The following is a 15,622-nucleotide window of genomic DNA, read 5'->3' as shown; positions in this document are numbered from 1 at the left end:
AATGAACAAGCACACCATCAAATAAGAGGCAAGCAAATAGGTGGTTAAGTGGGCTCTCGCAATTGTATTATAGCAATAAGGCTACAAAGCGCTTAAAAGCTGGTTGATGATTTTTGTCCATGCACACGCCTCGAAACCATGAACTTATGCACGTATGGAAGTTTTGTGAAAGATGAAAAGGGTGATAAAGCTCCACAGGTCGTATACTTGACTAGGACATTTATAATTTTGTACAACGTATACATTGTAAGCTTCCTATGTTGTTTCAGGTAGGTTTTATGGTATTTAAACATTCTTATATATTCCAAACAGCTACCATTTGTGTAAGCACTGGTGGAACACTGGATGATATATTCTGTTTTGTATAAATGTTGTCAGATTTACCAGTACGGATTCATAATAGCAATGATAACGATTGAGAATGCTGCTCCGGACACATTTCATTAGAATTGCACAGTGGTGACTGAAAAACGCCACCTAAATAAATACACTTCTTTGAGTCAACACTGACATCTAGTGGCTGATCTCATTGTTTGTATATGAAAGGTAGCTCGCATGTATTTTACCATCTGTTCTAGGAAGAGTGCATGCGCAAATCTAGGTCTTTTGTCAGGATGCCTTTTGCAGACAGACAAACTGTCCCCTGCTACTTCACTGACGTAGGCTTAAGTTACTTGAATGTTATAATCACAACAAGAACTAGAGATTGATATTAACTGGAACTGGAGGGACACATCACAAAGTCAAAATTCGTCAACTTGCTTCAATCGTTACTTGGAGCTTTGCAGGAAATAGCTGTCTGACTTCCATAGGATTATTGAAGAATCCTAGGAGTGTTCATGGATATCCACACCAGTTTCCCAGGTGTACACACATTCATAATGTGAACGCGTATGAATTTAACACCATAGGCCGTAATACGTTCATTAAGTGCCTCTGGGGAAAACGCCGGGTTCTTGCACACCTGGGACCCTTTGGTAATACAAATTGTGCCCGCAGATGCAGCCCCTTCCATAATGCGATCACGCTGACGTGATTTGTGGGGGTTGGGCGTGTGGAAAATCTGAAGGCGTCCTAATTAAAGCTGTCCCTTGGATCCAGGCGACCCCCAAGTCGTAGTGGTGCAGGCGGGTGCAGTCACCCCTGCACCCCTCTGCAGGGAGCTCTCTAGCCCCTTCCAAATGCAAGCCAAGTTGCGCATACAGTGAATGGCAGACAATAGGTTTCAAACAGCTGATCTACTGCACTGGTCTGGTCCGTGTACAGGGTTGGTTGGAGTTGTGCCTGCAAAGGAATAGTCCATCTATTGTGAAATGGCGCCCTGTCGGTGCCTGCACCTTACACACAGTCATAACTGTGCTCTGCGCAGCAGAGTAGGACAGTGCGCCATGTCTCCAATACGGCCTCCGATAGAAACTCTAAACATGAAAACAGGCTTCAGATTTGCATTTATACATTTACATTTTTTTTGTTTCTCCCCAGGCATAACATTTACAAGCGGGTACACCACATCCCTATATCTTCATGAAATATTCTGGTGTTCCTTCCAATTTTGACTATGGAAACACACTTATTCCAGACATTTATACCAGTATATTTGTGCGTTTCCTTAGCGGAGAGCTACAGAAAGATGTAACCGAACATGGTAAGACCCGGAAATGTGAGCTGTATTTTATTCTAATTACCATTTTTATCCAGTTTTTACACACTTATTTCTCACATTCTGCCCCAGGCGTGGCATTGCAGCATTATTTTTGTTTGGTACCTTTTAGGTCTTGCCTAGTCAGTGTCTGCACTGTCTCTTCGACCTCTAGGATGTGGGCTTCAAAAAAAGTCCATCTTTTTCATTGGTTCCTGTTTCTGGCCTTTAGAAATGATTGGCTTTTCATTGGCTAATACATTTAGTAGTCCCTCCTTTTGAATGTTGTTTCCTCTCATGAGGACTTGCCATCTTACATGTGTTCTTACTGTTCCGATTATTTATACTTGGAGAGAACTCTTTTTATAGTTGGCCTGTATCTTTGCTCTTAACTGTTCTGTTTACTTGTGCAATAAAACTTCAGTTGCTTCATTTGTACCATTAAACTTCCTGTGGCACAGTGGTTGTAAAGATATTGATATGGACCCTTAGGAAGGGGCACAGTGATGCAGAGTAGATAAGGAAGTGATGCAGTTGGTAGGGGGTGAGGGGTAGGGAGAGGTAAGGAACTTAAAAATCAGAGTGCTGGAAATATGAGACAGACCTAGGGTCTGAATAGGGAGACCGGTTTGAAGAATCAAGGCTGGAAGTGGAAAGGAACTGGCAGTCAGTAAGGAGGGGAAGGAATATGGAGTGGGCAGGAGGATGCATGCAGGGGGACAGTGCAACACATTTTGGCATCATAATTATAATGCATTATTTCTTCGGCTGAGATATGAAGAGCAATGAAGAGGCATGTAAGAAGTGGTAGTTCTGGAAGCATGTGACTCCACTGCCTGCAAAGGTTTTAATTGGTATAATAGTCATTTTGTCACAGTTCAAAATCTTATCATACACGTTGAAAAGCACTGGAGCTGGGTTCACTAGCCTATTATTTGCCAGACTACAGAACTCACTTTTGTGTCCCACCTGGGATTAGGAGCCGTGTTGGTTTATTAAGCTGGAGATCTTGTTCGAAATTTCTTGTCCCTATATATGAACATTTTGTTCTGGTGGTAACTCCAACTGGGCCTTCATGTATTTTCTGTCTTAATGCTCTTAGCTGGCCTTCAAAGCAAGGCGGGACACAAAGACTACGTTTTTTTTTACAAGAAACATACTTAAATCATATGAAGTGCACACCCACTGTGCTCATTGTACACTAATCTCCAATAACAAAACCTGATTCTTTGTAGAGAGTTGCAATGTTACCAGTTTTGTGGTATTCACAAACCCAAACCAATACAAATTTGTCAGGTGTTTTGCATTTTGGGATTAGTCATAGAGCTATTTTATGATTGGCCTAGCTGTCTAGCTAACACACAAAAGGTGATGGGACAAATGCTTGCATTTCGTCTAATCTCTGGCAATTGCTCAGGGTAGCAATCAAACACATCATCCCTTTGCCCACCATGTCACCTCAGTTTGGTCCCGGCCATATGCCAGTCAGATTTGACCCTGCCCCAATAATAACAGCCCCAGCCTTAACTGCCAGGCCAGGTCCTTCATTTCATGAACCGAAACACAAGGAACCCAAGACCAGTTTCACCATTTTTGGGGCTTGTTAGTTGGGTGTAGCTTGATGCCAGTGGCTCAGTGATCACAGACCCATGTCTGGGCATATGCTTAACACTTTAGGCGGTACATCAAACACATAACTGGTGATGGGACAAATCTTTGCAATGGAACGAACTACTGGTGGTTGCTCGGGGTAACATTTAAACCTATTCTTTTGCCCACCATGCTACCCGAGTTTGGACCGTGCCAGGCCATATTCAAATGAGCCTCGACCCTGCTTGAACAGACAAGCTCGAACTGGTACTCCCGGACCAGGAACACAAGTAACACAAGACAGTTTTATCCATGATTGGGGCACGTCAGTCTGGTATGGCTTGTTCCAGTGGGCACGGAATCCATGCCTGGGCATCCCTTGCCACTTAGAGCGGTACATCAAAAACACTGGTCTTTTTAAGTGTTACTCACATTTGTTCCACCCATATTACACACAGCATGGACCAATGGTTTAGCCCTCTTCAGCCACTGACTGTGTTGGTGTTTGAGAGTTGGCATTTGTTCGGATCTACTATTCAAATACACCTAAAAAGAGTGTGTTTCAGTGCCAGGGCGGTTGAGTCAATTATTTTCCCAGCAATTGTCTTTCATTGGTTGGCTTGCTTGCCCCACTACCCACTTTACAGTTTCAGGCGACCATGATTTGAATTCTTTACTGTTTTTCAATCTTTTGAATTCTTTCCTTTTATTATTTTACTTATTTGCCTTTTTATGTTATTTTTTTAAAGCCCAACATCTCCCCACAGTGCTACAGGACTACTCCTTTGCTGTGCACTGTATCCAATGGAAGCACCGCTTTCGGAAGCCATCTTTGAATGCTTTTTGTCCATACTTTATTATTGTGTTACTTCTCCAAGAAGTTTGCCATCTTTAGAAGCAGCCAATCGACCATTTTGAACAGTACAGCAATGAGTATGCACAATAATTTTCTAGGACAGCTGCCCAGTGCTATGTTTATTGGGTAGACATCTTTAAATTATATTGTGCATAGTGTATCTTTGTTGTACCATTCCGAGATGCTTATGTAAGATATAATAGCTACCTCTACTGATAAAGTTGCCAACTACAAAGGTCCCCAGTCTATTAATTATTCATACTAGACCACTATTCTATATTATCCAAAAACAGCAGCTAGGTTTCCATTCAGAGGCTGCGGTTAGACAGATCCTTTTGCAAAGTGATCACCCCAAATGCCACAACACCAGCTGACAAATGTCAAAACAGCATGGAAGCCAACACAAAAGAGAGTTGACTTGAACTAAATGAGGAAAAGGGTAGTCTGTTTGGCTCTCACACCTAACTAGCCAATTTTACAAATTAGCTCTTCCCTCTGTTGCTTTTCAACACCGTTATTTTAAAGTCCTAAAACTTTGGTGATGTAATTTTCTGTACGAATGTATACGTGGTAAATGTATAACCCAACCCTAGCCAAAAGGTAGGCGAGCTCTGTACAGTGTCAAAGGCAGGATACTGGCAAAATGTGCTCCTGGTTCCACGGAATAGAAGTGGACAGTTACTTTGTCATGATGTAATTTTCTTAAAGAGGTATGTTTAATAAAGATGGTACACTGGATGAGGTTGATAGAGGATGATTTATTCGATATGAAGAAGGTATCTACAGAGGTAATGTCCTACCCACACAGCGCTAGCAGCAACTGACCAGTGGGACTTTTAGAGCCACACAAACAAGATGAAGTCTCTAGAATGAGGAGCCCCAGGCTGAGTGTGATGCATAGAACCAGATGACACGCAGGTCATTACACACCTTCCCGCTTTACACAAGAAAAGCAGAAAAGAGAAGTAAAGTGGGACCGGGAGGAAGAAGAGGAGAAAGCAAGAAAAAATAAAGACCAAAGAAAACATCAACTAAGAACAAAATCATGTAATTTTGCCGGAATCTTTCCAGTGCGAGAACTCTTTTGTAGGGCAGGCAATTCTTTAGTATGATTATTCGGGACAACCAACTCAGAATGTACCTTAGTGCGCATGGGGGCAATCCTGTTCAAATTCCAGATGCGACCATCATTCAACTTTACTGCATTCTGAAAGAGTTTCTTCACAACAAAAGGCAAGGAGTATTTTGAGACTCCCAGCGGACCTCTGAGGAAGATGTACTTGCGCGCGAGTGTGAGTGATGTGTCTGGTGTCAAAATACTCTTTCCTTTTGGCAATCTTCAGATCCTGCCAGGACACCTCACCAGGATCCGCACAAGGGGAACCCACACTGGGATCTTTAGTCGGAATCACCACACCGGAACCAGAATCGAAACCCACTCTTGCACTTTTGTCCCTCATCCATGCTTGGAACATACGAGTATTGGGGCTCCGTCCTCGAAACAGTTCAAAAGGAACTTTGTTTGTGATGGAGTGAAGCGTGAGGCGGTAAATTGTCACACGTTCCACTACCTCCAACTTCCAGTTTATATTCTGGGTTTTGGCCAGTTGGATGGACTCTTCTAAGACACATTAAACCTCTCCACCATTCTGTTGGTTTCGGGAGGGTAGAGGGTCGCAGCGCTTGTGCAGGATCCCCCTTTCCTCCAAATATTCCTCCATCTTTCTTGAGACTAGTTGGACACCGTTGTTGGTTAGGAGATAATCTGGGAGTCTTACTCGTGAGAAGACTTCATTGAGGAACTTGGTGACCTCTCTAGTCTGTGTTTTTTTTTTTTTTTTTTTTTTTTTTTAAAACCTTTATTGTCACATTGCTCAGGTACAGGTATGGGCCTACAACCTGCGTGGCCGGCCGCTAGTACAGTGAGGTCCAGGCAAGTAAAGCATCACAATAAAGCAACTGTCCGCCACCCGCAGTCCCCGTAACAAAGCAAAGGAACAATCACCCTGAGGAGAACACAGACCCGGCAGGAGCAGCGAAGGTTTGTCTTTTAAAGGGTTAAAGAAATACAGGATCTGGCAACGTATATTTCACCAACAACAAAATAGGGAAGTAAAATAAAGTAGGATAGTTACTCACAGGATCACCGTAATTGAGAAGTCGGCTCCGGTGCATATAAAACAGGATAATCAATAAAGACAACAACGTACAGCACCGGAAAAACAGTCCTAGTTCATGGCTATGAGCCCCGAAGGAGCATTTCCCCAAACTGAATCGATCAACAGAATTTTAGAAACATACTACCCAGATCCCGAAAGAGAAAAAGGGAATAGAAGGAAAAGAAAAGGCCATAGAAACAATAAAAGGACAAAAAGAAGAAGAACCCATCCCCCACCCTGCACCACTGTAGATGGCTACGGCCTACCCCCCCTAACAGCGTGCCTGTCGCCCGTAGGAACTAAAACCCCGAAATGAAAAGTCCACAAGGAAGAGAAGAAAATAGTGTCAAAGAAGACAGAGGAGGACCCCAGGCCAACCCCCGACCCCCCCCCCACCCGGCGCCCACCTCGAGTACGACAAACAATAAGAAATCAATTAACAGCCTCTGCGCAATCTCACCACCCCCCACCCCGGCCCACCCCAGCAGGATCACCCACCCGCGAGATAATTTCAAAAAAAGGGGAAAAGACAGGAAGCACGGGCCCCTAATATCAGGAGCCCCCAGTGAAACAGGATAATGTCACGTAACAGTCAATTGTTCGGAGAGTAGAGACACAACAGCGGGAGCACCCAATGAAATCAGGATAAAGTCAATCGTCGGCAGTTCAGGTCCCACAGGAGAGTATAGATCTCTCCAGTTAGCAACAATGGCACCCCAAGTGCACTCGAATCCCACGGGCCCATCAACAGTACAGAGAACACAGGGCACGGTGTGTCGGGCCGGGCCAGAAAGTACAAACTGGAGCACACAAGGTCAGGAGTCGCATCCACGGTCGGCCGCGGCCCCTCCGCAGGGAGCCGTAATATTCAATCCACTATAAGCGACGGGGGAAGCTGATGTCGGCTCACATGTAATCGGCTGTCCAAAGGCAATCAAAACCCTTCACGCCAGATCCAGATCGTATTCTTCCAACCTCCCGGGGGCATACAGTCGCCATCACCCGGTATTCAGCACACCCGGCCGCCACCACGACTAGGCAGAACCCATCGAGTCGCCATTTTCTAGGGCGCACCCCCTCGGCGTAGTGCAGACGAGCTCCGGGACCACCGGCCCCGCCAGACAGGGGTCAGGGTGCATCGGTGCCCCATCGTGAAAGAAACACAGGATGCCGCTCTCCCCACACACCAGGCTGCGCAGACGGGCCCCCCCAGCCCGAGAAGTACCATAGCAACAGTGTGCCTCCACCGGCCACAGCGAGCCAGAGTCTCAATGGCGATGCGATTTAGCCCGGCAAACAGCGTACCTCCAGGGAAACAAAGAACAGGTCCCAGTGTCCGGCTGCCGATGAAGTATACCGAAGTGGAGGGGGGGGGGGAAAGAAGCAGACCTCAGAAGGGGAGAGCGAGGCAGGTCAGTTGCGGGCACCAGCCGATTTGAGATGTAAATTGGTCTCCATGACGGGGGGCCGGCGTCCCACAGGTCTGTGTGGCCACGATCAGACAACGGGCGGCCGGGTGCAGTACAGCGTGAGGTCCCGGCTGTAGGCAGTGGGCGGGCCGCATCCCGCAAAGGAGCGCCGGACCGGCCGTGGAGCGCGGATTTTCACCGGGATAAAACGCCTCATCTCTGCGTTCCTTCCGACGTGCGGAGGCTCTGTATTCGCACAGAGCAGGTGAGCGAATCGAGCGGTGAGGGAAGAAGGTCGGCGGAGCCGGGACCCCGTGCGGCCATCTTGGTCGCCGGCCCGGCTCCGCCCCTCTCTCTAGTCTGTGTTGAGTGAACTTAATCTCCGGCCACCTGGAGGACATGTCTATTAATACAAGAACATAGGATTGCCCGGAGCTGCTCCTAAGGAGACCCAGGATTTCTAATGCCACCTCCTGCCAACAGCGTTCAGGGGTCTCCCGCACAACCATGGGTTGCACCCTGGTATTATAGACTTTGTGACAAGCATTACATTCGGAACAATCTCTCACCATGCGCTCGACAAGGAGGTCGATGCCGGGCCACCAGAAGTGTAATCAAAACCTCTCTTTGGTCTTGGAGATGCCCTGGTGACCCTGATGGGCTTGTTTAATGATCCTTTGCCCAACAGAAAGGGGAGAGATGAGTCTGGTACCCCTCCAGAGTAAGCCAGAGGAGACGGACAACTCATGACGCACATTCCAAAATGTACGTGTCTCCTCATTCAGACTTCTTGTGCCCCCCAACCTTCAGTTACAAACTTGCAGATTTCAAGGATTACAGGATCACCTTCCATGGAAGACTTCCAATCTCCCTCACTCAAAATGCCAGTCATGATCTCACACACTTTATAATTGTCATCCTCCCACCATGAGTCTCCAGAAGTGTCAAAGGTGTGATTGGGTCACTCAGAACAAGGCAGGAAAGACAATCCGAAACCTTGTTCTGAACACCAGATATGTGATTTACAATAAAATCATAGTCTTGGAGAGTGACTATCCAGCTGGCGATCCTTGAGGACACAGCATCTTAACTTTTCTTTGTGAACCAGTCTTTCAAGGGTTTATGATCTGACTGTACCACAAAAGAACTTCCTCAAAGAAACTTTTTAAGTTTCTTAATTGCCCAAATGATGCACAAAGCCTCCTTATCAATGACGGAGTACTGTATTTCTGGCTCCACCAGTGCCCGTAATAAGAACATAATAGTAATATCTTTCCATCCTTCACCTGCTTAAGGACAGCGCCAAGACCCTTGGAGCTAGCATCGGTGATGATGATGAAATGGGCAGCAGTGTCAAAACTCTGATGGGAGGGGGCCCCATTCAAAGCTCCCTCTATAGCTTCAAATTCTAATTGGCACTGCGGCGACCAGGTAAATCTCACACCTTTCTTGAGGAGTGCCCTTAGAATGAAGGTGCGAGAAGCAAACCGTGGGATGAACTTATTATAATACTCGGCCATGCCAAGAAAAGTGACCAACTTGTCTCTGGACTGGGGTATGGGGAGATTCTCACTGGTATTCACTAAATGGTCCCTGGGTTTCACATCCTCCTTAGACAACTTATGCCCCAAATAATCAATTTCTGTAAGGTTAAATCTACTCTTATTCTCGCGCAAAGTTAGACCGCAAGACCTAAATTGTTCTAGGACGGCCCTCAGTCTCTCATCATGTAGTTTCTGAGAAGAGCCATGCACCAGGACGTCATCCTGGTATATTTTGACGCCAGGTAACTCATGCAGGATATCTTCCATAGCATTTTGAAAGACAGAGGCTGTAGAATTCAGGCCGAAGGGGAGCCTCGTAAATTTGTATGTGCCAAATGGCGTTATCAACACAGTAAGGTTCATGGAATCCTGGATCGATCCTAATCTGGCGATATGCGGCCCTAAAATCTAGTGTGGAGAAGACCACAGACCCGCCTAGCTAAGTCAGCATCTCTGCAATATTGGGTAGAGGGTATTTGTCCGCTATGACCGCACAATTGAAAGCGCGCAAGTCTACACATAGTCTCACCTCGCCAGAGGCTTTGCGAGCGAGTACTACGGGAGCCAGCCAATCTCTCGCCTCAGTTACAACTATAATTCCTTCTTGCAGTAACTTCTGTAGTTCATTCTGCATGGAGTCCCTCAGGGCTAATGGTACCTTATGCACTTTGCACGTGGCAGGGATGGCACCAGGCCTCAGGGTGATCTTATGTGTATAGTCAGACAAACAACCCAATTCCTCCCTGAAGACCTGCTCTAATTCCACTTGATAAATCTTGGCTGACTCAGATGGATCAATAGCATCAAGAAGTGATGGAGGTAGGTCTCCCTTCAGGACAATGCGTGGATCCCCACTAGGGATTTGCATGACTCCGAGAGCGGCCTGGTGGATCCAGCTTATTATACTGTCACTCCTGGAGGAGATGTAGATTTTTCCGGCTGTCAATTTGCTCCTGTACTCTGTCACCCTCAAAGTAGCCAAATAACTTGATAGGTTGGCCACCGTAAGCAAGCAGCCTGATATCAGGTTTTAAGACCTTCATTTTACCCAATAAAGGCGTATCATAAAAACTCTTTGGAACTAATGTGATTTTCGCCCCAGAGTCAGAGCATTTTGATTGGATGACCATTTACTCGGATCGGACACTGTTGATGTGATTTTTGCACTTGCTCTGACAGGGCCGAGCCAAGACCTCACCACAATGTAGTTTGTCAGGATCAGAGTCTGAATCATTTTGAACCCAAACTTCCTTCACTTGCTTGTTCTTTTTGAATTTTGATCCTCTGCGTGCTTTTGTCACGTGACCAACGTTCCCACAATTGAGGCATTTGGAATACAAAGCAGGACAAGACTTGTCGCTGGCCATGTGACCAATACTGTCACAGTGGTAACATTTTCCAGAGAAAGGTTTGTTATACCTTGAAGACTGAGGCTCAATTTGCTTAAATGTTTTAGATTTTGTTACAGCTTGTACTTTCTCACTAGTTGTGTTAGGAGTGCCATTTTCCTTTTTTCAGTTCTACACAAGCAAGAGAGTGCTCAACACACTTGGCAGTCGAGATGACCTCATCAAGCCTGGGATCATCTTTTTGCCATAGTTAGTCTTTCATCTTTTCTATGGTGCAACCTATCATAAACTGGTCAGGCATGCGTTCCTCAAGAGCGCCCTCAAATTTGCAAGTGAAGGCCAGTTTGCGTAAATTGCTCACATAAACCCCAACAGACTCTTGTGGTTGTAGTACACATGTCCCAAAGTGGTAACGCTCAAATACGGTGCAGACTTCTTCAAGCAGATCTCAAATTCGTTGAGGCTGTCTGATTTGGTTTCATTGAAGTCTGGTAAGTGTTGGAAAACTTCTTGCCCCTCGGAGCCTAGGCAGTGAAGGAGTAGGGCTGACTTCCTCTCGGCACTCAATGACACCCCGCACACCCACACCCTAGCGTAGTTAAGAAAGACCTTCTTCCATTTTGACCAGCTGATGGAGGGTTTGCCTGGATTGGATAAGAATAAGGGTGGTGGGGTGACGTTTTGCATTTTGGGAACAGTGGTGTGCCTGTCACCGAAGATAGCAAGGTTGTGAAAGCACTTCAAACAAGAGTGTGCTCATCACTGCAGCGGCGGAGTGAAAGCACATGTGAAAAGAGGTGTGCGTATCACCGTGATGAAGAAGGTAGATGAGATACTCAAGAAGGTTGTGCCTATCAACGGAGAAGGCAGATTGGAGACAAGATGCTCTGGGTACTGTGCCTGCTTGGTGAAAGCTGTGGAATAATTGAAAGTATTATGCAAATGTATTAGAAATAAGCTGTGTCTGTCAGCGAAGCAGGCAGTAAAGATACTTGTAATATGCTGTGCCTGCCAGCAAAAGGTATAGGCAGAGCAGGCAGGAGGAACAATAAGCTGTGCCTGCTAGCGGAGAAGAAAAGGCGTAATCAACACAATAAAATGCTGGGCCCGTTAGCAAAAGTAGGCTGAGTGTTTCCAATGTATTAAGGGGTTGTTAAGATGGTAGACCTGTCTGGAAGAAACAAACAAACTAGGCGTGAGTCGCGGCATCCTCAGAGCTTGGCTGAGTAAATGAAAGAAGGCTAGGAAGCGTCTTGAGTTGCTAGGCGACTTAACGTGCCGTTGACAAAGGAAGAGTCATTAGTAACTAAGCAACCATTACGTCTGGCGTGGCTCAGTAGGAAGCGGGCGTCGTGCAGTAGGAGACGTCAGATGTGTTGCATAATAGGCGATAATGGTTGCCAAGGCCGGGACATGCCAGCGCAAGTCACTTCTGACTCGAGGGCTGCGCGCGAAGAAACGGTAAGCTTGAACTGATAAAATGTCTAAAAGGATGTGTTTCAGCAGGCAAAAAGCTCAGGGAGGCGGGTAGCGCACACAGTACATTGTTGGTGAGACAGATTAGACGAGGAATATCTTGCAGCAAGCTAAAATTACCGAGGTGTATTAGGACGTCTTGGTAGTTCTGTAGTCGTAGTTCAGCAAAGTAGACGGCTGTGGGTCCATTTCGAGATTGTCGCCAGTGTAATAAAGATGGTACACTGGATGAGGTTGATAGAAGATGATTTATTGGATATGAAGAAGGTGTCTACAGAGGTAACTTCCTATCCACACACCGCCAGCAGCAACTGACCAGTGGGAGTTCTAGAGCCACACAAACAAAATGAAAACTCTAGAATGAGGAGCCCTAGGCTGAGTGTGATGCATAGAACCAGATGACACTCAGATCATTACAGTATGTCTTTAGCACTATCCTGGTCAATGCAGAGATTTTGTTCCAGACCATTGGTTCACAATTAAAGAATATCCGTTTCCAGGTTTTTTCATTTTTGTATTTTGTCACATTCATTCTGATGCTGCACTTCTCTCAAGAGTCACAAGAGGTGGTAAGGTTGACACAGACACAGATGTGCCAGTCCCCCATACCCAAACGTCAGCCAGCTACCAACTAGAGAGGAACTTAAGGTCCTTGCATTGGTCTCTATTACTCCAGGTGAAGTTGGTGAGCAGGACTTTTGAGTCCTTTCCCTTGGGACATTAGAGTGCCTTGTAAATGCCATAAATGTAATTATTCTTATAATCTACATTTTGATAACAATTTGCCTGCATTTTCTGGCTTTGGGATTATCTATAAAATGTTAGTTTTAAAAGTATATATTTCTCTTCATTTCATATAGATGACTATATTCTTTTTAAAGTTTGTGTATTTTAAATTTTAATGGGAATGAGTAATTAACGATAAATATTTCAGCGACGGGCATAGCCTGTAAATAATTAGTACAAACTAATTCCATTGGTGTGTCTAACTATATTTACTACATCATGAAACAGAAACCGAGATCACAGCTACTTTATTCCCTTTGAATGTGAACTGAAATAGGTTTGCTGTATTTTAGTTACTAAACATGGCAGTGTTAGCAAAATGTAATTGCTACATTTTTGTTCACTGGACAATTGATCAATCTACCCCTGTGGTAACTAGTGCCTACAATCTGCCTAGATTTTTCTGTTTGCAAAAATAAAATGTCATCAACGACATAAAGCAAGACTTTAAACTGTTTTTATTTTCTTCCAGTCCTACTTTGTTACAGACTATGATCCTACAATTGAAGACTCGTATACGAAACAGTGTGTCATAGATGATCGAGCAGCCAGGCTTGACAGTAAGTCTTTTTAGAATATGCTCCTGAAATGGATCTATTTAAAATCATTGCCCTTTTTTACGTTAGCTAGAGCCTGTAAATGTTTTTTTGTATCTTTGCCAACTTATCTGCATCTATGTATAAATACAAGGCCCACATGTTGTGACTTAACTGATAGAGTGCAAATTGACCAATGCGAACATATATAATGAACTCGCTTTCAAATTCCATTTTCAATCCATTATTGCATATAGAAAAGAATATACTGTTATCTGAACTTTTTTTTTTGGTAAATGTTTATATTGGATTTTACATCAAAGATAACACAAGCAACCAATTATACCGTATGACATGACATACTGTATAAGAATACCTATTGTTTAACAATCGATTAGGGAAGCTTGATAGTTATACACGGTGTCTGATCATAAAACCTCTCTGCTTTTGAAGATGACCTACGAGATGTAAGTGGGTATTTCCGGCATGCAGTTGCAAGGCCTTCAACTGGGGGTGTAAGGTGGAACTGGGGAAAGAGGGCAGCACGGGGGCGGGCAGCGCAGGCGTGGCCAATTGGGGAAGGGGCTCCTAAAAGTAGATGGATAAGCAATGCAAGCTTTGACTACTGTTGTGGGTTGGGGGTACATTTCCTGGGCCAAATGCATTATTGGGGTGAGCATTGGTGAGCCCATGGCCTGGATGAGGGGTTTGTGGGGCTGGGTAGGCGGGACCGGGGTCCAGAGTGGGATGTCCCACCGCAGGAGCGATCCGGGTATGATGTGAGGTGATATCCTGTGTAGTTCATGGGAGATCATCATTTCCCACGTGCTGAAAAAAGTGAGTGAGAATGGTAGCCCATGGGGGGGGGAAGACGTCACTGGTGCAAGTAGCGAACCTCCTCATGGCGAAGGACCTTCTCCTAAGCTCTCCCCCATTTGTGCAGTGCTCCATGCCAAGCCGCCACTGGGGGTGCCACCTCGTATCTCCACTGGAGCGTTAGTGCTTTTGGATAGAAAAAGCGCCAGGGATGCAAAGCACGTACACACTTTATGCACTTTCCTACGTTTATAGCGACCTAAAGTGCGTGCTTCCCATATATGGATATCAGGCAATTCCGTATCCTCCCATGGTGTGGTGTGTATTGACTGCCAGTAACTCTGCAGGCAGCGCAAGACAATAGCATATGGTTGTGATCTGTGTTATGCACAAGCTGGTGTGTGGCAGTGCTTATCGGACCTTTTTTTGTAATTTAATTTTGCCTAGTTAATTCTTTTTTACAGTAAGTTAATGGATTGCATTGCACAAAGCTTTCATAAACCCGAGATACTGTTTTTCTCAAACATAGTATTGATTGTTGGCGTCCAGCCTGTTGATCATTTAAAGAGCAGCATAGTTTATCATGGAATAATCATAAACATAGACAAGACAACAGAAAAGATAATGTTTTGAGTTCAACAGCTGAAAGAACAGGGGAACAGGTACAAATCTTGTCAATAAACTTTCATTTTCGCGTTATACAATTGTACATTAATACTGAATGTATTTGCAAAAGTCACTCGTGGATAGTCACACATAATCACAGAGGCAGAACTTCTTCCTTCTATATACTTTTTGTTAGTATAACATTTTCTAAAAAAACAATAATTTGAGTACCACCCATATGTTCAGCACCTGTTTATCGGTATTAAACCAGACCAAGTCATCCACCAATTTCTGAATGCCAACTACAATTCTTTGTAAAGGAATATGGTCAGCATTGGGCATCATTTTAATACATCTGTCCTCAATTTTTGGGTTTAAATCTGTTTTATTGGTTTTATAGCAGAAAAACACTTTACATTATAACCTACCTACGTCCATCGGCCGCTGGTAGTTACATTAAACTAAGAGAGTTGAGATATGTAGCGTTGAAGAAAACGAGAAATAGGATAGAGAGGGCTATTGGGTAAAGGATTAGGGGGAAGTGTGTGAGGGTGCATCCCAGGTGAGAACATCAAATGCGAGTGCGTTACTATTTAAGTGTCTGCCGTGTCAGTTGGGAAGGTCAAGTGCAATATCCAAAAGGGACTGTGGGCATATTAACTCCTGGAACTCATCAGCGAGGTACTATTTGCAAGGTTGCCACATCTGCCAAAACGTGGGAGTTGTTGCATAGCAGTTGCAGTCAGCGTTTCCATACTCAACACTTCCCAGATCTTATGCAGCCAATCCAGGTGTGTCGGTACTATATCGGTTTCCCCATCTAGCAAGAAGGAGTTGCTTTGCCGCCCCTAATACT

The 15,622-nt window shown here is 44.9% G+C and overlaps 1 protein-coding gene across 3 annotated transcripts in view; it reads left to right on the top strand.

Moving 5' to 3' along the window:
* RRAS2 (RAS related 2) overlaps nucleotides 1–15,622 on the top strand; it is a 336,038-nt gene that overhangs the window by 240,423 nt on the left and 79,993 nt on the right. For 2 of the 3 annotated variants that reach the window (XM_078681010.1, XM_078681011.1), the window contains exon 2: nucleotides 13,281–13,368. In XM_078681010.1, the coding sequence (XP_078537136.1) occupies nucleotides 13,281–13,368 (88 nt within the window). Of the gene's footprint in view, nucleotides 1–1,482; nucleotides 1,646–13,280; nucleotides 13,369–15,622 lie in introns of all 3 variants that reach the window. The other variant, XM_078681013.1, reaches the window with a different exon arrangement.

This window comes from Lissotriton helveticus, chromosome 3_1 (genome assembly GCF_964261635.1).
Source record: "Lissotriton helveticus chromosome 3_1, aLisHel1.1, whole genome shotgun sequence".
Lineage (NCBI taxonomy): Eukaryota > Metazoa > Chordata > Amphibia > Caudata > Salamandridae > Lissotriton > Lissotriton helveticus.
The sequence above is the reverse complement of the archived record's forward strand: the minus strand, read 5'-3'. Positions and strand labels throughout refer to the sequence as shown.